Source organism: Hypomesus nipponensis, chromosome 14 (genome assembly GCF_054491055.1).
Source record: "Hypomesus nipponensis isolate SF chromosome 14, ASM5449105v1, whole genome shotgun sequence".
Classification (NCBI taxonomy): Eukaryota; Metazoa; Chordata; class Actinopteri; order Osmeriformes; family Osmeridae; genus Hypomesus; species Hypomesus nipponensis.
This window is the reverse complement of record NC_140374.1, coordinates 3,727,280-3,750,123: the sequence shown is the minus strand read 5'-3', so window position 1 is coordinate 3,750,123 and position 22,844 is coordinate 3,727,280. Positions and strand designations below refer to the sequence as shown.

The following is a 22,844-nucleotide window of genomic DNA, read 5'->3' as shown; positions in this document are numbered from 1 at the left end:
GAGTGTCTAGTCCTATAGGTCTGGGACAAGATCTTAGTGTTGCAGACGGATGATTGCGTCATTAATCATTCTGAAAAGCATTTAATAGCAATACTCTTCGGTGAAATGTTAATACATAGTATTTGCACTCATTAACGTTTGTGACTACACAAGGTGTGCTATTCGATCTGAATTCTCTTCCTCGGTTGCAAAGAATACAAACTCTTATTTGAAACATATTCACAGACAGTTTATTTTTGATTGAAATTATTTCACATCATAGTTGTTATTTTTCCTGTTGAAGTTCTCGTATTTGATGACAACAGTCACAGAGCAGCGGCAGCAGCGGTTCTCCAGCACGGAGAAGCAGATCGCGCGACAGGAAAAAAAAACGACGGCGGCCCTTCTTATGCCCTGCCAAAAATGACTACAAGGAATTGTGGGAAATAGGAGTTTTTTTTCTTCCTAGTCATCCTGTCCATGACTGACTGCCAGAAAGGGGCGCCAGAGCACAGAACGCCCTGTCGTCATGACCATTAAGACTTGAAGCGCAGTCACAATTAAAATGATAGAAACCTTTACTAATTCAGAAGAAAGTGTTCAGAACAGCTTGTCCTATCAACTCAGGGGGAAAAGGGAGACAGAGAAGGGGGGGGGGGGGGGGGGGGCAGGGAGATGAGGCCAAATCAAACCAAAGCATTGCACATGGAGCTCCACAGGATTTTACAAATAGATGAGTCATTTTCTTTTTTAATAACAATCACGTGTCCTCTACAGTAATAAAAAAAAAAAACATCCCATCTCTTACCTGCACACCTCTAAGATCCATAACCAAGCCCTAACCCCTGAACCTTAGTAACATGGTACTGGTTATAATTCTGCTTCCTGATAGGCTGAGACCTACATCACTCAGACCTGTCTGCCATGTTAGTTTGGAGCTGAAGGCTAGGATCGATAGGCTAGGATCGATAGGCTAGGATCGATAGGCTAGGATCAATAGGCTAGGATCGATAGGCTAGGATTTGCTTTGAGGATACACATTCTCTCTCAGAAGATATAGAGATGGAGAAAGGAAATGTTAAACCGAGAGGAACATCAGACCCCTGCCATTTGGATGTGTCAGCCAATGGATACGCATCTTTGACACAGCCCGCCCTTCCTCTCTGACACCTTCCTCTCTGACACCTGTCTCTCTGACACCTATATCTCTGACACCTGTCTCTCTGACACCTGTCTCTCTGACACCTGTCTTTCTGACACCTGTCTCTCTGACACATCCAGGCCTGCGCCTTAGGGGGTGGGGGTGGGGCGCACAGTCTTCAGAAAGCTAGTGATCCAACCCCTTTTAATGTACTTTTCAAAAATAATTAAGTTACCAAATAAAAACAACAGCTGATTCCAGCGACATGTACATGCAAACAATGACAACAAAGTAAAACTAACAAACAGGCAACAAATTCTTGATTAAAGTGATACAAAATTGAAAGAGTTGAAAAAAATAACCAATAATTAAAAGATTTGAACCACTGAAAACATACTTAATAATGACAAGTTAGATTACAGTGCACTTTGTGTGAAAAGAATTAAACCATTGTACTGATAATGAACACACGCTCACATCCTGAGGACAACCCATCCCCCCATGACCACACACACACACACACACGCACACGCACACACAAACAGGAAAGCCCAGAAAAAAACTGAGGGGGGAGTAAAGAAGAGAGAGATAGACTTAAAGAAAGAGGAGAAAATAGACTTGTATATACATTACACAGGGTCCTAGACCAGGTCCACAGTGCAACTAACCATCCTGGCACAAGGAAACATAGCATAGATACCACTACCCCTCCCTCAGGATGAGTCCTAGCCAACCCCAGACCCTCTGGGTCCGTCTCGACCTGACAGAACGTGGGATCATTCAGGACAAAACACAACAGAAAGAAAAAGTCCAAAGAAAAAAAGGAGTTGAAAAGGGCCGTCAACAAAACAGTATGTCTGTATCCCTACGTGTGTGTGTGACTGAGTGTGTGTGTGACTGAGTGTGTGTGTGCGTGTGAGCGAAACAACAAATCAATGGGAACCCCCCCCCAGAAGCAGAGTTCTTATCTCACACCCTGACGCTGAGAAAGCACATCCCTATGTCACAGCAAATCTACCCCAACACTCCTCCACAGTTGATCCATGTAAACATGTTAACAGAGTGAGTTGTCTTGATTTGGAAGCAGACCTGGTGTCATCCACCATTGCCCCCCACCACCCAGGCCAGGGCCCTGGCCCCAGCAGAACATGAGGTCCATCGCATAAACCTTCGCAGTCTCCATCTCTCATGAGCTGGAGCCCATGAAGCTCTGACTGAAGAAGGACCCAAACCAAGGAGTTCCACAACCCCACCATTTTGTGGGGCAAAATGTTACCTCTGGAACCCCACATGTTAAGTTCATCCCCTCAAGCAGCTTTTGGACCCCTCAGGGGAACAGGTTCAAGTCCAGGTCAGGGAGGGGGGCTCTCACGTTCCCATGGACACCCGGCTTTGATGTCTTATGTTGAAGGAGCCCTGATTGGCTGGCCTGGTCACCAGACCCTCTGCATCACCAATGTGTATCCATGGTTACAGTGTCCCATCATTGGGGCAAAGTATGGTGTACCCATTAAAATGTTAAGGTGGGGTTGTTGCAGTGGCAACTGTCTAGAAGGGGCAGTTTCTTCAGACGGTAGTGGAAGAGTTATAAATAGAGGGTAGTCCCACACTATCCACTGTACTGCACACACAGTCTGTTAAATATGAGTGTTATTATGTACACTGAAAACAGAAAAATCAAATGGTTTTGTTTTTCTAAATCACTGGTGGTTTCTGATCAGAGCAGAGCTCCTGTCATGTCCTCTTTTCAAAACATCATCAGGGAATACACACACACACACACACACACATTCATGTATATATATATATATATATACGTATATATCTTCTATATAAACACACAGTATATGAAAGCAGAGATGTCTGGAAAAATATGTTCATTCAAGTTGATTAAAAAGTTGATTATTTTGAGAGTGAGCACGTCGTATGAGGAACAGGCACAGTCTGGCAACCTCTCTCTAAACCTGAGGTCGCATCCGTCACCGATGAAGGACTTCACTGACCAGGGTCTGAACCCGGAGACAACCCAAAAACCTACCACGAGCTTTGAACATGTCGTCTAGAGTGCTGCACTTGGACCAATTACAGGCAATATCAAAAGAGAACTGGAATGTGACGCACGGTTTATCCAGCCTTCACCAGAACAGGGTACAACAGCTCTTAGTCGATGGACAAAGAGAGAGGGAGAGAGAGAGAGAGAGAGAGAGCAGAGGGAGACAGTGTTTATTGTTATTTAGGCGAGAGAGGAGGGGGCAGATTGATCCTCACGATTTGTTCTGTCAGCTAAGAGGCATGGACAGAAACTGCTACCACTTATGAGAGAAGAAGAGAGAGGAGGAGTGACAAAGGCAGGAGGCAGACAGACAGACAGACAGACAGACAGACAGACAGACAGGCAGACACAGACAGGAGGGTCTTTATGTCACAGGAGAGTGGATCCTGGCACCTAATGATGTCACTATAAAGGTCCTTGTGTTACGGGGGGCCGGTAAGAGATCCTTTGTTGAAATGATGATGATGTCACTCGAAAGATGATTCTAGCAGGACATGATGTCCCGAGAGAGGACGTGATGTCACTGGGCGGTCCTGGCGTTTCTTCGGGGGAAAGGCCCCTCAGAAGCTGAGTGGTTAATGATGTCAGAGTCACGTGTTCTGATGATATGAGGCGATCCTCACATTTCTGATGACGTCATAGTTCCCGCGGTGCTGGTGCCCTTGGGGGGGCGGGATCACCAAGCCTCCGTGTAACGGACATCCACCTCCTTCAGGTTGGGCAGTTTAGCCTGCAGGAGAGGAAAAGGGATGGAAACAAGAAGAGGGAAAGGGGGGGACACACAAAGAAAATAAAGAAAGAAATAATAAGCAACAGGAGCAGTGCATGTGAGTGTCACCTCCGCTAGCAAGGTAGAGATGATGTGGAGCGGGGCCTGGTGTGTGTGTGTGTGAGTGAGTGCCGCCTCCGCTAGCAAGGTAGAGATGATGTGGAGCGGGGCCTGGTGTGTGTGTGTGTGTGTGTGTGAGTGAGTGTCACCTCCGCTAGCAAGGTAGAGATGATGTGGAGCGGGGCCTGGTGTGTGTGTGTGTGAGTGAGTGTCACCTCCGCTAGCAAGGTAGAGATGATGTGGAGCGGGGCCTGGTGTGTGTGTGTGTGAGTGAGTGCCGCCTCCGCTAGCAAGGTAGAGATGATGTGGAGCGGGGCCTGGTGTGTGTGTGTGTGAGTGAGTGTCACCTCCGCTAGCAAGGTAGAGATGATGTGGAGCGGGGCTTGGTGTGTGTGTGTTGAACAGAGTGTCACCTCCGCTAGCAAGGTAGAGATGATGTGGAGCGGGGCCTGGTGTGTGTGTGTTGAACAGAGTGTCACCTCCGCTAGCAAGGTAGAGATGATGTGGAGCGGGGCTTGGTGTGTGTGTGTTGAACAGAGTGTCACCTCCGCTAGCAAGGTAGAGATGATGTGGAGCGGGGCCTGGTGTGTGTGTGTGTGAGTGAGTGTCACCCTCCGCTAGCAAGGTAGAGATGATGTGGAGCGGGGCCTGGTGTGTGTGTGTGTGAGTGAGTGTCACCTCCGCTAGCAAGGTAGAGATGATGTGGAGCGGGGCCTGGTGTGTGTGTGTGTGTGTGAGTGTCACCTCCGCTAGCAAGGTAGAGATGATGTGGAGCGGGGCCTGGTGTGTGTGTGTGTGAGTGAGTGTCACCTCCGCTAGCAAGGTAGAGATGATGTGGAGCGGGGCCTGGTGTGTGTGTGTGTGTGTGTGAGTGAGTGCCGCCTCCGCTAGCAAGGTAGAGATGATGTGGAGCGGGGCCTGGTGTGTGTGTGTGTGAGTGAGTGCCGCCTCCGCTAGCAAGGTAGAGATGATGTGGAGCGGGGCCTGGTGTGTGTGTGTGTGAGTGAGTGCCGCCTCCACTAGCAAGGTAGAGATGATGGTAAGATGGGCCTGGTGTGTGTGTGTGTGTGTGTGTGAGTCAGCCTGCTCTTCCTACCTTCAGGTCTTCATAGGTGTCGGCCGTCAGCTTGGTGCTGTTCATGTTCAGACTACACAGGCTCTTCATGGCTGACGACACAGAACACAGGGTTAGCGTGTGAGCGTGTGGGTGAGCACTCTGTCACAGTCGTGTGTGTGCGCGTGTGTGCAGATATCGATGCGTTTGTGTGTCTGTATGCAAATGCTGTGTGTGTGTGCGTGTCCAGATTTGTCAGTACATGTGTATGCAAATGTTGAGGCACGTGTGTGTGCGTGTGTGTGTGTGTGTGGGGGGGGGCTTTATCTTACAGCTCAGGGCCAGCAGGCCTGCGTCGGTCACAGGAGTCTCACACAGATTCAACACCTGCAGACAGGCCAAGTGTTCTGACAGCAACCGCAGTCCAGCGTCTCCAAACTAGCATACACACACACACACACACACATGCACGCACACGCACACACACACGGACATAAACAGTAGGTGTCAAACAACACGCCTGTTGCATGTGAGAGCATGTCTGTACGGGCCTGTGTGCGTGTGTGCGTGTGTGTGTGTGCGTGTGTGTGTGTATGCGTGCGGGTGGACCGACCTGTGTAGACCAGAGGTTGAGCTGTTTGAGAGAGGGCAGCTTGATGAGCTGCTCAGCACAGGCACTGGTGACGTTGGTGAAGGCCAGACTCAGGTTCTCCAGGTTCCCAAAGGAACCGGAACTAAGCAGCCTGGCCAGGTCAGCGTCCTGGGGGTGGGGGGAGGGCGGGTGGGGGGAGGGTGGGGGGGATGGTTACAACCTGTACCGCATCCATTTCTGTTGTACTAGGCTTTGATGGGAGCGCGACGGGTGAAAGAGCAGAACCTCACCGTGGATTTGGAGGGCAGAGTGAGACGGGTAGGACCTCCTTTTCTTTGCTAAGAGAGAGACAGACAGGAAGAGGAACAGGGAGAGAGAGAGAGAGAGAGAGAGAGAGAGAGAGAGAGAGAGAGAGAGAGAGAGAGATAGAGAGAGAGAGAGAGAGAGAGAGAGGAACAAAGAGAGAGACAGAGAGAGACAGAGAGAGAGAGAGAGAGAGAGAGAGAGAGAGAGAGAGAGAGATAGAGAGAGAGAGAGAGAGAGAGAGAGAGAGAACAGAGAGAGAGAGAGACAGAGAGAGAGAGAGACAGAGAGAGAGAGAGAGAGAGAGAGAGAGAGAGAGAGAGAGAGAGAGAGAGAGAGAGACAGAGAGAGAGAGAAAGAGAGAGAGGAACAGAGAGAGAGAGAGAGGAACAGAGAGAGAGAGAGACAGAGAGAGAGAGAGACAGAGAGAGAGAGAGACAGAGAGAGAGACAGGCAGAGGAACAGAGAGAGCCAGACAAAGAGAGAGAGAGAGGAACAGAGAGAGCCAGACAAAGAGAGATATAGACAGAAAGATGGGCGTGAGAGCAATTCCTGCAGTTCCTCATCTCAACAGCAGGTAGCAGCGTGCCAGTTGGGCCATCTGTCAAAGTTCACCCCCTGATTTCCGCCCGTGTGCCAGATGTGAGCGTGTGCTGTGGGGCCAGTGTGTGTCCAGAGAGTGCTGCGGCGTTAGCGGGGGTGTGAGAGTAACTTACCAGCTCTTTGAGCTCCCTCTGCCGATCGCAGAGCTGCCCATACATGCGCAGGCCCACCAGGGTGCTCTCCAGCGTGGAGATGATCTGCAGCTGGGTGTCCTTGTTGTCTATGATGTTGTACTCCAGCATCAGACACAGGATCTACAACACACACACACACGCCAATGTTTGGGGTGACCTCTGCTGTCAGCGAATGGGCGCGTCCTCAAATTGTGTGTCGGGAACAGGCGCGAGCACACACACAAACACACGCACACATACACACACACACACCTCCACCATGGTCTGGTTGCCACGGAGAGCCAGAAGCATACAGGGACCTAGCTTGTTCTCGGCCAGGGAGAGAAGGAACTTCTTTGTCTTGTAACAGGACCCCATTAAGATGTGGACCTGTTCGAGAGCAAGGAAGAGAGACAGAGACGTTTTCAATGTTTTGTTATTTGCAGATAGAAAATGTGGGGAGAATGAATCAGTGGGAATGAGAAAGGGGAGGTGGACGGAGGGAGGAGATGAAGGGGACAGACTGGGGTGTACCTACCATACTGGCAAACAGTTCCCCGTCATCATCACAAGCCACACCCCCTGGACTGTACAACTGGAACCAGCCATCCTTGCCAGAACGCACACTGAGCAGACAAGAGTGGACCTGGAACGCACACACACACACATATGTACACACACACCCACACACACACACACACACACACACACAAGAGCGTGTTAATGATTAAACCTCATCGAAATAACTGAAATACTGTACATCACAACACCCCCAAGTGCACACACACACACACACACACACACATCCCTACCTCCTGTCTCGGATCCTCAGCAAACCGGTGAATGACATATTTGAGCTCCCTGTTGAAATAGACAGACATTAGTACTGAAACCAGTGTCTTAATACAGTACAACTGACTGACTAGAGTTGCAAAAGGGTGGACACTAGAATTTTCTATGCAAAATGATGTTTATAAAAGTGTTATTTATTTCAATTTCATTAATTTTACATTAGATAACAGATTGAAATAGAGGTTTCCTACAGAGTTTATTCTATCAGCAAAAAGGTAATTTTAGGGTGGAAAATAACGTCATGTTTCAACAGAATTCCCCTTTACTTTCCATAAAGTCCCTAAACCTCAGGACATTTCCAGAACTGTGGAACCCTATGAGTGATTAGATAACGGGTCCACGAGGGCTACTTACTTTGTAAACTTGGAATGAGCAAGGCCCCTAGGGGGAGGAGAGGGAAAGAGAGGTGGTTAGTGTAAATGAAAACACTCTTTGTCTCCGGCAACGCACAGCGTCTACGTGTGGGCGAGCGTGCGCCTGCGTGCGTGTGCTTGTGTCATTAGCCGTGGGACCAACATGTAGGGAGTGTTGTTCTTGTTAATGACTCTGCTGTCTGTGTTCAGACGGCGTGAGCAGGTGAGCCTCCAGGTGAGCTCCCAACAAGACAACAGGTGCTCTCCACAGACAGCGGCTAACGAGGGGCCCAACGCCGCAGCCAATTACAGCGCTGCCCCCAGAGCCCCCCTATCTTCCCGCTCAGGCCCCTGGGTAGAGGACCCACGTCAGACCCCCGGCCCTCAAGGTCTTCTCCCAGGTCTCGGTGTGTCTCGGCTGTGTGTGTGTGTGTGTGCGCGCGCATGTGTGTGTGTGCGTACTCACTCTTTGGGGAAGGGAATGGGCTGCAGAAGGCTGGCTAGAGCTGGTCTCCAGTCATCATAGTCAGACCTGGGACACACACACACACACACACGAGGTTGACAACAAACACAGGCAGACAGGGGGGGGGGGGGCGGAAGGAAGACGTCAGCTTCGGTTCATGTTGGCACACACCCACGCGCACAAACAAACGCACCCAAAGGGGGCGGCGGCCACTTACAGCATCTTGAGGATGAGGGCGAAGCAGCCGAGGACGCGGTCGGCTTGGGCGGGCAGCTGGATGGAGAGGGTGCTGAGGGCGGGGCTCACCAGGAGGCAGTCGATCAGGTTGGGCTCGCTGTCGCCCCCCGCTGGGGACTTCCTGCGCACGTTGGCCTGGTTGTTGCTGCGCTCCAGCTCCACCAGGATCTCGCTGGAGTTGACGATGGAGGGCGGGGGGGAGAGGGGCAGCATGGGGGCGGCGACGGGGGCGACGGGGCCGGGCGGCGGAGGGGGGGGGGGAGAGGGGGAGGAGGGCGGGCGGCGGGGGGGCGGGCGGGGGGTCGGGGCGCAGGAGGCGGAGGGGCAGGGGGGGCTTGCGGTCGCTCTGCTGCTGGCAGCCATTCCGGATCTCCTTCAGGCTGGGGGAGTTGTCTCGGCTGGGGGGGCGGGGCGACGACGAGAGAAGCGTCAGACAGGAGAAAAAGGGATTGTGTACGTATGCAGGTTTAAGTATCGCTGTGCGTGTGTGCGTGTGAGACTCACCTGTTGATGTAGTCCTCGTAGCAGGAGTAGATGGCTGCCAGACACACTGCCACCAGGTTGGGCAGGACACGCGGGTGGGGGCATTGCCCCGTCGGGCCGTGCATGCTGTGGCGCACACACACACACACATTTTAGATGCCATACAATGACGGGAATGACAGCTGCTGCACTCCAGCTGAACACAGACAGAGACACAGAGAGGCACAAGGAGAGAGGCAGAGACAGAGAGACACAGAGAGGCACAAGGAGAGAGGCAGAGACAGAGAGACACAGAGAGGCACAAGGAGAGAGGCAGAGACAGAGAGACACAGAGAGACACAAGGAGAGAGGCAGAGACAGAGAGACACAGAGAGGCACAAGGAGAGAGGCAGAGACAGAGAGACACAGAGAGACACAAGGAGAGAGGCAGAGACAGAGAGACACAGAGAGGCACAAGGAGAGAGGCAGAGACAGAGAGACACAGAGAGACACAAGGAGAGAGGCAGAGACAGAGAGACACAGAGAGACACAAGGAGAGAGGCAGAGACAGAGAGACACAGAGAGACACAAGGAGAGAGGCAGAGACAGAGAGACACAGAGAGACAAAAGGAGAGAGGCAGAGACAGAGAGACGCAGAGAGACAAAAGGAGAGAGGCAGAGACAGAGAGACGCAGAGAGACTCAAGGAGAGAAGCAAAGACAGAAAGAAAGACATGCAGAAAGGGAGACAGTGAAAAAGAGACAAAAAGAGAGAGTTACACCAAGAAAGAGATACACAGAGAGAGAGATATAGAGAGAGATACAGAGAGAGAGAGACAGAGAGAGAGAGAGGAAGAGAGAGAGAGAGAGAGAGAGAGAGAGAGAGAGAGACAGAGAGAGAGAGAGAGAAAGAGAGAGGGGAAGAGAGAGAGAGACAGAGAGAGAGAGAGAGAGAGAGAGAGAGAGAGAGAGAGAGCGGAAGAGAGAGAGAGAGAGAGAGAGCGGAAGAGAGAGAGAGAGAGAGCGGAAGAGAGAGAGGGAGAGAGAGAGAGAGAGAGAGAGAGAGAGAGAGAGAGAGAGAGAGAGAGAGAGAGAGAGAGAGAGAGAGAGACAGAAAAACAGGGCAGAACAGCATACCTGTGAATGAACTTCTTCACCACCTCCATGCCGGCGTTGAGCTCATTCAGAGCCAAGATGTACTCCTGGGTGAAGAGCCGCAGTCTGGGGCACTTCCCAAAGTCCTGTGTGTGTGAGTGTGTGTGTGTGTGTGTTTGGGGGGGGGGGGGGGGGACAACAACAACATGAGTTTAGACTGTCAGACTCTGGAGTAACTGTAGACGTTAGAAGTTTGGCCGGGCCCCACCTACCATGTTGTGTTTGAGGATTCTCTGCACCACAGGCGTGAACACCTCGATCACCACCATGGAGCGAGGTCTCTCCCGACAGTGCTGCAGACACACACGGTACAAGACAACTCACTCATGGGGGGGCTGGGCAGTGTGTGCCGAGTGGGCACAGGGAACGTGTGGCGTGTGTAGGGTGTGTGGTGTGTCGGTTGTGAGGGAGTGCTTTGTGTGTGGAGTCCAAGTAGTGTGTGTGTGTGGACCGTGGTAGTGTGTGTGTGGACCGTGGGAGTGTGTGTGTGGACCGTGGGAGTGTGTGTGAAGGGTGTGGCGGGTGTGTCGAACGCAGTGCAGTGAGGGTGTGGAGTGTGTTCCTCTCACCTTGCAGAAAAACTCACACAGGTCAGGAGGTGGGTGGTTGTTTTCTAACAGGGGAGCGATGGCCTGACCACACACACACACACACACACACCAGACACACACACACACACATAATCAATACAACTATTTTCCACATCTTATCTGGTTGCATGTACCATAGCTCTAGGCCAGGGGAAAGCCAGTGCATGTGTGCGTTGGTTGTGAACCCCAGCACGGCCCCACACTCAGCAGACTCACCACTATGATGTTCTCATGGTCCTGAGGGCTGAGGTTGGTGTTCTAGGAGGAAGGGGGAGAGAACAGTGAGTCTACTGCCAGAGGGACAAACAACAAGCGTGTGTGAGTGTATGTGAGTGTGTGTCACCTCCGTCAAGGGACGGGCACAGGTAGGAACTGTTGTTGCACGGCCACAGCCCGTTTGCCCTGATTGGCTGATCTGCCCCTCTGGAAAAGGGGCCTAAATAAACGTTTTTTTTTTTTGTTCTTGTTTTTTGTGGCTGCATCAATACGATAAGCCCATCATTAGTAAAGTTAAATCAAATGAAATTGCGATATCATCCAGTTCTGTGTTCATTTATTTCGCCACCATAACGTCAGCGTGGCCCTCGGACCACAGTCACATGACATTGTCACATGACATTGTCACATGACATTGTCACATGACATTGTTTGTTTTCTCACGCTGGTGCATTGAGAGTGAAGGAGAGGGTAAACCCTTCCACTTTCACGACTTTTTGAAGTCATGGAGATAATGTTGATCGCTTTTTTGAGCTTGTATGACAAAGAGAGTGACTGTGGCGGGGGGGTCATTTTAGAGCAATAGCCCCTCCAAATGTCTGTGCACGTCACTGTCCTGGTGTGTGAGTGTGTGTGAGTGTGTCACCTCTGCCAGCAGGGTAGAGATGATGTGGAGCGGGGCCTGGTGTATGGACTCGTCCTGCAGAGGGGAGGTCAAGGCCAGGTCCACCAAGGAACGGATCTCTTTCAGCACCACCTCCCAGCGACTCGGGTTGTTCAGAACCTTACGGTACTTATAGATCTTTTTCTAGATGGGATTAAATAGATGCCGTTTCAAACACACACTTCGGTGCAGGAATCGACTTTCTGACTCGCATATATAAGAAGACATAGTGAAGTCGTTACATGTATGTGTAAGGACAGAGTTACCATAGTAACACATACATGTCTGTCTGTCGCCCCCTCCACACACACACACACACACACACACTTTAACCTTACCTTCCACTGGAGGGAATGAAACCACTGGTCCCTCAGATAGCTGTTGGCAGCCTGTCAATACACATATTTGTGAACACTTACCACACAGACCATCATCATCATCATCATCATCATCATCATCATCATCAAGAGTTTGTAAGAGAGTTGAAATATCCGAGCTTTTCAGTCAGCAGATTTCAGGCCTTCTCCACGTGGGTTTCAGGTTTGTCCCCAAAGAGACTCTAGGTGTGTGTGTGTACAGAGTGGCTTCAGGTGTGTGTGTGTGCGCTACCTGCAGCAGCACGGTACCACCAGGGAAGCTGAGCTGGACGCAGTACTTGGGGGCGTTGTCCCAGGACAGCAGCTGCAGGTCCTCGATGGTGCTGTAGGACAGGGCCGTCTCCATGTAGCCCGTGGGCTGAGGAAACACACACACACCTGGTCAGTATAGACAGAGATTCCAGCAGACCCGCAGACAGAGGGGCATCACCAGGATGGACAGGGTCAGTCATAGACACCCCAGCGTGTTGAGCTGTGTTTACATGACTGTCCCACACTGCAGTGGACCAGCATGGACCCAGCCCCCACCCCCTCTTCACACACGCACACACACACACACACACGCGCGCGGTGACGGGTCGTTGGGACATATACACACTGAGGATTAGGGTTAACAAACACCCGTCCACATCATGCAGTAGAAGAAAAATGTCATGTTAATAATTCCGTCAGAACTCAAAGAGAGAGAACGAAGGAGGGAGAGAACAAGAAGGTGAACGAGACAACAAGGAAGGTAAGAATGACAGAGAGGGAGAATGGGGAAAAAACAAGAGCGAGAAATGTTTGTCAGCCAATGACTGACTTGTGCTTCTGGTCACGTGATATCAAATGTCAACAGGTTGTTCCGTGTCTCAGCCTTGCTACAATAGAGGACCACGGCAGTTCCATTGTTACTGGATCCCTCCCGCCGTGCGCTGATAAAGCGGCTGTTCCGTGAGCTCGGCCCCGCCTCCCTCCGCTGTGTCTCTCAGGAGGACTGATGATGCCAGGTCTCTGCAGTGACACCGACGCGAGCCACAACTCTTCCTCTTCTCTCACTCCGTCCTCCCTGAGCGCTACGGCCGCGTTTGCTTTTCCCAAATGTTATCTGCCTCGCTCTCTTGGTGTCTCTCTCTCCCTCGGCCTGTCTCTTTCTCTCTCCTCCTGGTTTTCCATGCCTCCCTCCCCCTTGGTTTGTCTCGCTCGACAACTCTCTCCTCCTGTTCTTCCTCTCTCTCTCGTTCTCTCTCTCGTTCTCTCTCTCGTTCTCTCTCTCTCTCGTTCTCTCTCTCTCTCCCCCCCCCCCCCCTCTCTCTCTCTCTCTCCCCCTCTCCCTCCCTCCGTCGGCTGGTCTGTCTCTTTCTCCGCACGGGGATAGAACAAACAGGCCGTTCCTATCTGCATCACCCTCCCCCTTCTACAGAACAAACAGGCTATTCCTTTATTTACATCTCCCTCCCCAGCTGATAGACGCTGGCCAGGCTGTTCCCCCCACAGCGACATCCTCCTTCCTCTCTCCCTCCTCCCACCCACCCAGACACTCACCACACAAGCGGAGGCCATTATTGTGAAATCACAAAGACTTCCATTACAAGTCATATCCATACCAAATATTGATTCAGGGAGAGATTTCTCAGACAAATGCAAAACCGACGTTCATTTCACTGTATTGTCTGTTTTATTTGGGTTCAGAAGAAAGCAGAAATGCACGGCGTATGCATGCATGCACACAAATAACAAGGTGAGACACACACACATACAGAATGATATTGACAACAGAAGGGGAGATAAACAGCCATGTAAGGTCAAGACCGTTGATGGATTCAAGATGGAGACTGAAGTTGCACACGGCCAGGACAATAAAAACCTCAGCAGGTTACCATAGAAACAACCTCCCGCACAACAGCTCGCTGTGGTAACCTGCCTATCTCTCTCTCCTTTCTCTCGCCCTCTTTTTTCCTCCCTTTCTGTATCCCTCCTGCTCCCTCTCTCCCTCCCTCTCCCTCTCCCCATCTCAAACACGGTTCAAAGGACTCTCGACGTGTCCCTCTCACGTTCTCTGTGCCTCTCACTCCCTATCTCTCCGTCTCCATCTTCATTTGTCTCCATCTGGCTTCTTCTGGGTCTTTCCGTGTCTCAAGCTCATCATTCATTCTGTTTTTCTTCCTTCAGTGTTCAGGAGGAGGGGAGCGAGCTTCGGCTGCGCTCCCCTCCTCTCCACACCTCCACGTTTCCATAGAAACAAGGAGATGGAACAGAGAGAGGTGTTTTTTCTCTGCTCTTGACGTTGTTGTTTTTGGGGAGAGGCAGACAAAAAAGACAGAGAGATGACAGCTTGACAGCATGGCTTTAGAAATCCCACAACATTTCCGCCTATTAATTGCTTGATAATTACCCACACAAGCTCATGTCCGTAACTCATCTTATCACATGGTACACTGAGGACCTCCAAGACTAATATTATTGGTGGATGATACTATTTGTTACTGTTTGCTACTGTCCAGCTTCAGTTTACCTATCCAAACAACATCCCACTTAGTCTCTGTGGTTCATCCCCGACGACCGTGTTCATATTTTGCCCCGATCTCCCACAGAAAACACGCAGACAACCTAAACACATTCAATATCACAGTAAGTTAGGGAGCAGTAAATGATAGAATGTTCTGTACCTTTCAGTTCACAACAACTCATAAAGAATAAGAAATCAAGTTTTACTGTTGCAGCTTTACAGTACAGCAATCCATGACAAATGACAACGAAACAGACTGTTCTTAACAGTCAGCTACTTCCCTGCCTGATAACCAGGCTTGCTTCCTCCTCTGAGAACAAGAAGGAACAGCGTGGGTTGGAAACCTAACAAGCCCTCCAGGAAGACCAATCAGCAAGTCCGAGTCAGAGCAAGGACCAACCATAACAACATCGACAATCATCTGGCCCAAGGGGATGATAGCATAGTGTTCATTGGACAGGTCGTCACAGACTACAGTATACATTATACCAAGTTTCAGGGTAGGGTACTGGTCATGGTTAGGGGTTTCAACTTTTAGGAAAACCCAATGTGTCAGTCCTCAGCCTATAGGAGTTGTGCTTTGAGTAGGCCCCTATGGGAAGGCTTGACCCCAAGTGAATAAGCCATGTCAAACCATTAGGGGTGGGAATCTTTTGGTACCTCACGATTCAAAGTGATTCTTGGGGTCACGTTTCGATTAAAAATTGATTAACGATTTTTTCGATTAACGATTTTTTATCAAATTTCGATTCAGTGTCTTACCTTGAATCAAATGCTTACATTTGATTCCAGTTTGCTGTTTAGTGTTACTTGTTTCTATTTGACTGTGATAGGCAGTCAAGTGTTGAAGAAAAAAATCCCACTGCATCAAAACTTGTAATACAATACAAATGTATTGTATTTCTTGCAGTTCAGTAAACGAATTGTTGTGAAAAAAAAAAAATGAATCGATATGAATCGCTAGAAGACTGAATCGCGATTTACATGCAAATCTATTTTTTCCCCCACCCCTACAAACCATGCAAGGACAACCAGTAGAAGCCAGCCTGCTTAAGGACCTAGCCTACCGCCACCGTCTAACTTACCCAGGCCAGCACTTCAGCTTGACTCCCTGGGCCTAGCCTAGCACCACAGAATAGCTTGCATAGCCCAATCCCAAAGTGGAGCTCACACTGAGTCGTTCTCTCCATCCATTCCTTTTTTTTCTCGCAACCCCAGGAGTTTCTTATTTTTATGGGGGGGTCAGATGGCTGAGCGGTTAGGGAGTCGGGCTATTAATCAGAAGGTTGTTGTTTCGATTCCCGGCCGTGCCAAATGACGTTGTGTCCTTGGGCAAGGCACTTCACCCTACTTGCCTCGGGGAGAATGTCCCTGTACTTACTGTAAGTCGCTCTGGATGAGAGCATCTGCTAAATGACTCAATGTAAATGTAAAAGCGCCTGTGTGTCATGTTATTGTTGGCACCTGTTTTACATAGAGACCAGCATATAGCACTGTCACAGCTCACCTACAGTGGCTCATTCAAATGGACCACAATCACAATAAACTCCCACGGGGCTGTCATATTTGTAAGTTACCAGTTACAGATCCATCCCTGATCAAGTCCAAAGTGCAGCAGTGTTTTATGGTCACTGCAAATCCCATTAGAGCCTGGCCAGATACATCCAGCCCTCACACCCCACAGCCTGGCCAGATACATCCAGCCCTCACACCCCACAGCCTGGCCAGATACATCCAGCCCTCACACCCCACAGCCTGGCCAGATACATCCAGCCCTCACACCCCACAGCCTGGCCAGATACATCCAGCCCTCACACCCCACAGCCTGGCCAGATACATCCAGCCCTCACACCCCACAGCCTGGCCAGATACATCCAGCCCTCACACCCCACAGCCTGGCCAGATACATCCAGCCCTCACACCCCACAGCCTGGCCAGATACATCCAGCCCTCACACCCCACAGCCTGGCCAGATACATCCAGCCCTCACACCCCACAGCCTGGCCAGATACATCCAGCCCTCACACCCCACAGCCTGGCCAGATACATCCAGTCCTCACACCCCACAGCCTGGCCAGATACATCCAGCCCTCACACCCCACAGCCTGGCCAGATACATCCAGCGCTCACACCCCACAGCCTGGCCAGATACATCCAGCCCTCACACCCCACAGCCTGGCCAGATACATCCAGCGCTCACACCCCACAGCCTGGCCAGATACATCCAACCCTCACACCCTGCAGAATAGCAGGGCCAGCACAAAGCCTTCCACCCAAACACAAGCGAACAAAATTACTTCTTGTTCTGTAGCCTGATAGAGAAGGCCAAGTGGAGGAAGAGAGTCTTGTCTCTGGCTGAGGTTATATAAGACTCAGACAAAAGAGAGAGGGAACTAGCCTGAATTCCAGACAATATTTCCAATCTTGCCTTAATGGGAGCATTGTTCCAAAAACAGGAGGAGGATCCTCTTTTAAAATATGAACATGAATCTGGAGGACTGCCAAGAGACACTGGGGCTATGTGTGTGTGTGTGTGTAAAGTTGTGTGTGTGTGTGTGAACATGTACGGGTGTTTTGTGTCTGTGCATGTGTAAAGTTGTGTGTGTGTGCGTTAAGTTGTTTTTGTGTGTGTGTGTGTGTGTGTGTGTAAGGTTGTTGTTGTGTGTGCGTCTCTGTGTGTGTGTGTGTGTGTGAATGGGTATGGTTTAGTGGATGTATGTGTATGCATCATGATCACTGCTTAGAGAATGTATTATATGCAATGCCATCAGAGCAGTGTAGCCATGACGATAGTGAGGGGCTTTCCCGTCAAAGTGTTTGTTTGGAAATAGCTATTATTTGGACACAGATATGTGCTGTCTGCTCTTGTGAGAAATATATGGTGCCAGTGACCAGCAAGACTCAAACTTTACCTATGGGAACCACTTGGTTTAGAAAAAAACATGCCACATGTCTAGGAGCTTTGAAGTGGGCTAACTAACTTTAGCCCCTGTCGAGCACACCTACATTTCATTTGAGTATGTTGCTGACTGCCAGGCATCTCTCTTTGAAGAGGTGTCTTGTTAGACAAACACTGTCACCGAGGGTCGTGTGTGCTCGCACTACCAGGTTGTGTAGTAGAGTGGATGTATGTAAAAAAAGACACCACCACACACGATCGGACAACCTGCAATCTGATCAACATAAGAGCTCGTTGTGACAACAATGTAGTTGTCAACAATGTAGACACCAGATAACTTCAACAGATACCAAATAACTTCGATCCCTGGCCCGTTTCTAAGGAGGGCGTAACACAGGAAGTAATTGAGATGGGCCTGTGTTACGCAAATGATGATGTAGGTCAGTTTAGAAGCTTTACAGCACACTGGGTCTGACTCACCTCATATCACTCACCAAGATCTAGACCTGTCTAGCTCATCTTTCTACAATGAGGCAACACTGCACACTGCACACACACACACACACACACACACACACATACACACAGTGTATCTTTGTTGCTTAAGTGTACAAGCTCATTCCTAGTTTTCAGGAAATGCCCGATGGAAACTTAAATGTGTGTGACAGCACAAACTAACAAATAAAGACTGTCGAGTTACACAACTTTTAGATTACGTATAAGTCAACATTCTTTCCTTACATTTCTGAATTTGCCTCCAGGCTGGAGCCTGTGACTCTGACACACTCCTGTCACCTCAACACTTCCTGCTGTAATCACAGAGACTACTGCTGGGACTGAGCACAGAGACTGCTGCTGTGACTGAGTACAAAGACTACAGCTGTGACTGAGCACAGGGACTACAGCTGTGCCCGAGCACAGGAACTACTACTGTGGCAGAGCACATAGACTACAGCTGTGACCGAGCACAGGGACTACTGCTGTGACTGAGCACAGGGACTACAGCTGTGACTGAGCACAGAGACTACCGCTGTGACCGAGCACAGAGACTACAGCTGTGACTGAGCACAGGGACTACAGCTGTGACCGAGCACAGAGACTACTGCTGTGACCGAGCACAGGGACTACTGCTGTGACCGAGCACAGAGACTACTGCTGGGACTGAGCACAGAGACTGCTGCTGTGACTGAGTACAAAGACTACAGCTGTGACTGAGCACAGGGACTACAGCTGTGACCGAGCACAGAGACTACTGCTGTGACCGAGCACAGGAACTACTGCTGTGACCGAGCACAGGGACTACTGCTGTGACCGAGCACAGGGACTACTGCTGTGACCGAGCACAGGAACTACTGCTGTGACCGAGCACAGAGACTACTGCTGTGACTGAGCACAGAGACTACTGCTGTGACTGAGCACAGACACTACTGCTGTGACTGAGCACAGGGACTACAGCTGTGACTGAGCACAGAGACTACCGCTGTGACCGAGCACAGAGACTACTGCTGTGACCGAGCACAGAGACTACTGCTGTGACTGAGCACAGACACTACTGCTGTGACTGAGCACAGGGACTACAGCTGTGACTGAGCACAGAGACTACCGCTGTGACCGAGCACAGAGACTACTGCTGTGACCGAGCACAGAGACTACTGCTGTGACTGAGCACAGAGACTACTGCTGTGACTGAGCACAGACACTACTGCTGTGGCTGAGCACAGACACTACTGCTGTGACTGAGCACAGAGACTACTGCTGTGGCTGAGCACAGAGACTACTGCTGTGACTGAGCACAGACACTACTGCTGTGACTGAGCACAGACACTACTGCTGTGGCCGAGCACAGAGACTAATGCTGCGACTGGGCCCAGAGACTACTGCTGTGACCAAGCACAGAGACTAATGCTGTGACTGGGCACAGACACTACTGCTGTGACTGAGCACAGACACTACTGCTGTGGCCGAGCACAGAGACTAATGCTGTGACTGGGCACAAAGACTACTGCTGTGACCAAGCACAGAGACTAATGCTGTGACTGGGCACAGACACTACTGCTGTGACCGAGCACAGAGACTACTGCTGTGACTGAGCACAGAGACTACTGCTGTGGCTGAGCACAGAGACTACTGCTGTGGCTGAGCACAGAGACTACAGCTGTGGCTGAGCACAGAGACTACAGCTGTGAGAGAAATTCCCCTTCCTGAGACCATTAGCTACAGTCAACTATGTTTCCATTAGTCCTGCTCTGTTGCCCTCTGGGTGGCACCTGATGGACACAGACATGGCAAGCTGATCACAGGGACAAGTATTACCAGTATTGTAGTGACAGAGACAGTTGTGTTCAAGGTATTAACATGAAAACAGACGGTCATAAACAAAGTGTTGCTTTGTTTGATTCAGTAGAGTGCTTTATAAGTAGCAGCTGGACACGAGTTGACAACTGGTTACTACCAACCAAGTTGAATTCTTTGAAGTTAGAAGCAGTCAGGAAGGTAAATTTGCAGCTATGATGTGTGGGCTAATGACTGTGGGATATTTTTTACTGTAACAGTCTGTCCTTTGAACTTTACAATTGGATTGAATACAAGATGTTGATCTACAACCTGTTAACTACCTTCTAACAACCCTCTTGAGAGATAAAGAGAAAGGGGTGGGGGTAGAGAGAAAAGGAATGAGAAAGGAGACATAGAAAGTAGAAAGAGAGAAAGAAAAAGCGGGTGAAGTGAGATTTTTTTTTTAAAGACGATAAGCGAAAACGAGAGTGAGAGAGAGAAAGAGGAATACATCTGAACACTATTAAACCATAGACGTCAATAAGAAACACCAGGTCAGTGTAACACATGGTCTTCTTGACCTCTAACCTCTGGGCTGTGAAGGCACACAGACATCCAGCCCTCCTCCACGGTGCCACCTGTTGTAGCTGTGTGCTCCTGAAGCTGTGCCCGCTGCGCACGGGGCTGGAAGCGAACCACACGGAGACATGGCCCGGCATGTGTGTTTACACTGTAATACAGTCGCTTCAGAAGAGGCCTCCCTCCTTCTGGTGGTTAAATGTGTCCCTGTCTACATTCTACTGGTTGTGTTCATAGTAAGAAGAGATCCATGCTCTCCGACCTGGGATTGGAGAGACAACATACTCTGCCGCAAAGTCATTTATGACATGATGCCCTGTGATAAGAACCTCATCTGTTTCAACTGTTTATTGCGATATAACACGAGTATTGCTCGACATGGGTAACACTTTTTCCTATCATGAGCAGTACATAGCTCGAAAATATCATGTCCCCTTTGTCCTCTTGTACAAGAGGAAGATTAGAACTAAGGAACCTGCATTGTGGTAGGAACCACTTTTATTATGCATACTGATATTAAAGCCCAACAATCATATGTTTGTATTATTAGAATTGTTGTTTTTGCTATAAAACCATTCGAATAAATTGATATTATTATGTCATCATCTTGTGTAACTGTTGCAGAACCGAGTCTCATTTGTTTGTGATTTGGCTACTTGTCTATGGTCTCTAGAATAACACAAAACCACTTGAGACCATAATATACCATACCATTGTATATTATCGCCTAGGTCTACAACGTAAACTAGTCAGAACTGGGCCTGTTGACAGTAGCTAACAGGCAGATCCGGGGAGACCATCAGCGGCCGTAGTTTAACAGCTTCTGCTACATTTACAGTTACATTAACAGCTAGAGCAACAAGAGAAAATGTCTTCCTCGTCGGCTCGGCTTGGCTTTGCTTGTCTTGAGAACATGATATAGCCTACAGTATGTTGGTGCTAACGAAACAATGCTCAAAGAGACGCAAGTAACCGGAGCTACACGTCGCCTTCCGTGTTGGCTTGTATGAGGCATATTCCTTCTACTGACATTTATTTTAACCGTTGAAATCGGCCAGTATTTCAGATGAATAAAAAGACTGGTTTACAGACAATGTAGATAGCAGAACAAGAGTGTAGCAAACGCGAGGCCCCAGGACATCCGTTGAAGGCATGTGTAGGTGTAGAAACGGTCGTGGAGGCAGGAAATCAAGCAACAATGTTACGATTATATTATCAGATGAGCAAATGGATGTAACACAGTGAACCGATAGACTGCTACATTTCCCCTCTTGCGTCAGTAGTCATGACTAATCTGTGAAAACGACTGTCGCTGATGTCGAGAACATTTAATGACATTTAAACAGAGTACAGAATAGCCTTTATGTCTGTTAAACAGCCCTGCAGTATAACACTCACCGTCGCAGAAGCGAGACTGCTGTCTGTCAGAGTGAGGTGGTGCGGCTCCCATCTCCGTAAGAATTTCGAGGTTAGAATTTTGCTGAGGAAGGTCCGAGGGTGTTTGACCACACACACCTGGATGTCACCCTCCTGCAACAGTTTATATCGCATCCCGCTGCTGCAGTGGAGAAGGGTTCTCTTGCACGGCCCGGCTCCTAGCTTGTTGTTATTATTCCCCTCCGGCGCTGTCGGCCCAGACATCTCCTCGAGCAAAGGCTTGCTTTCCTCGGACTGATAGAACTGGTTGTTGTGTAGCTCATTGCCCCCGCCGCTGCTGTTGAAATCCATATCGAATAATAAGGGGAAAAAATCAACTAGGGATAGAAATAGGTCTATTGACTAGTAGAATTGCACATAAAAAAGGGTTGGATCAAGCTGGGAAACGAGCTACCGCGATACGACCTCAATTGTTGAAATATGAGTGTTGCGGGTGAAATATAAACAAGGCGAAAAGACCGACAAACACGCCATTAAATAGTCTTGAGTGGGAGAATATGACGACAGAAAATTGAAATAACAATTGCATTCAAGGCAAATGATCCACCATTTTCCGTACAATGCCCCATGAATTGTCTACACTGTCCGCGTTGCGCTCCTCCAGCGAGCTATTCAATATGTTATAGCCAGGGCCATGATATCCATTCTGCCAGCACCCGTCCAAATCGCGTAATCCACAGATTGAACGCATAAAATACACACTCTCTGCATAGGAAACGACTAAATCCAAAACCTTTGTCAGTTTTTCTCCGTGTTTTTGCTCAATAAAGGTTCATTGGCACGGTTCCTTTTTTCTGCCTTTTCCTCTATCTTCGTGAGAGAACCGAGCACATCTATAGAACCACTTGGATTGGTCACTTCTCGTTCATGTGATACCAAAGTGACGTCAATGGGGAGGCAAGCGGATGCGCGGTGCGTCTTTTCTCTTGACTGTCTGCCTACTGGAGAGATGAGGGCCGGAGAGGTGATTAGGTTCCCTTAATGTAAAATGAACATAAAGAAGTCACAGCGCGAACGATCAACTCAATTGTCGTTGCCTCTTGTTACGTTCGATGAAAGACCTGCTAGATACACGAGTCAATCACTCATGCCAACTCGAAGCCGCGCTGAGCTAGGATCCGAAAATGGA

At 49.6% G+C, this 22,844-nt stretch overlaps 1 protein-coding gene across 1 annotated transcript; it reads right to left on the bottom strand.

Moving 5' to 3' along the window:
• Nucleotides 1-204: 204 nt before the first annotated feature.
• On the bottom strand, nucleotides 205-22,551 carry cmip (c-Maf inducing protein). Its single transcript, XM_084672718.1, is given in 22 exon segments — nucleotides 205-3,903; nucleotides 5,099-5,169; nucleotides 5,389-5,494; nucleotides 5,670-5,816; nucleotides 5,939-5,986; nucleotides 6,668-6,808; nucleotides 6,941-7,057; nucleotides 7,206-7,313; nucleotides 7,480-7,528; nucleotides 7,874-7,900; nucleotides 8,339-8,404; nucleotides 8,556-8,846; nucleotides 8,848-8,973; nucleotides 9,080-9,184; nucleotides 10,174-10,277; nucleotides 10,404-10,484; nucleotides 10,761-10,823; nucleotides 10,998-11,039; nucleotides 11,644-11,805; nucleotides 12,000-12,050; nucleotides 12,271-12,396; nucleotides 21,677-22,551. Coding segments are annotated over 22 exon segments (2,415 nt in total). The 5' UTR covers nucleotides 22,007-22,551; the 3' UTR covers nucleotides 205-3,849.
• Between the last annotated feature and the right edge of the window lie 293 nt (nucleotides 22,552-22,844).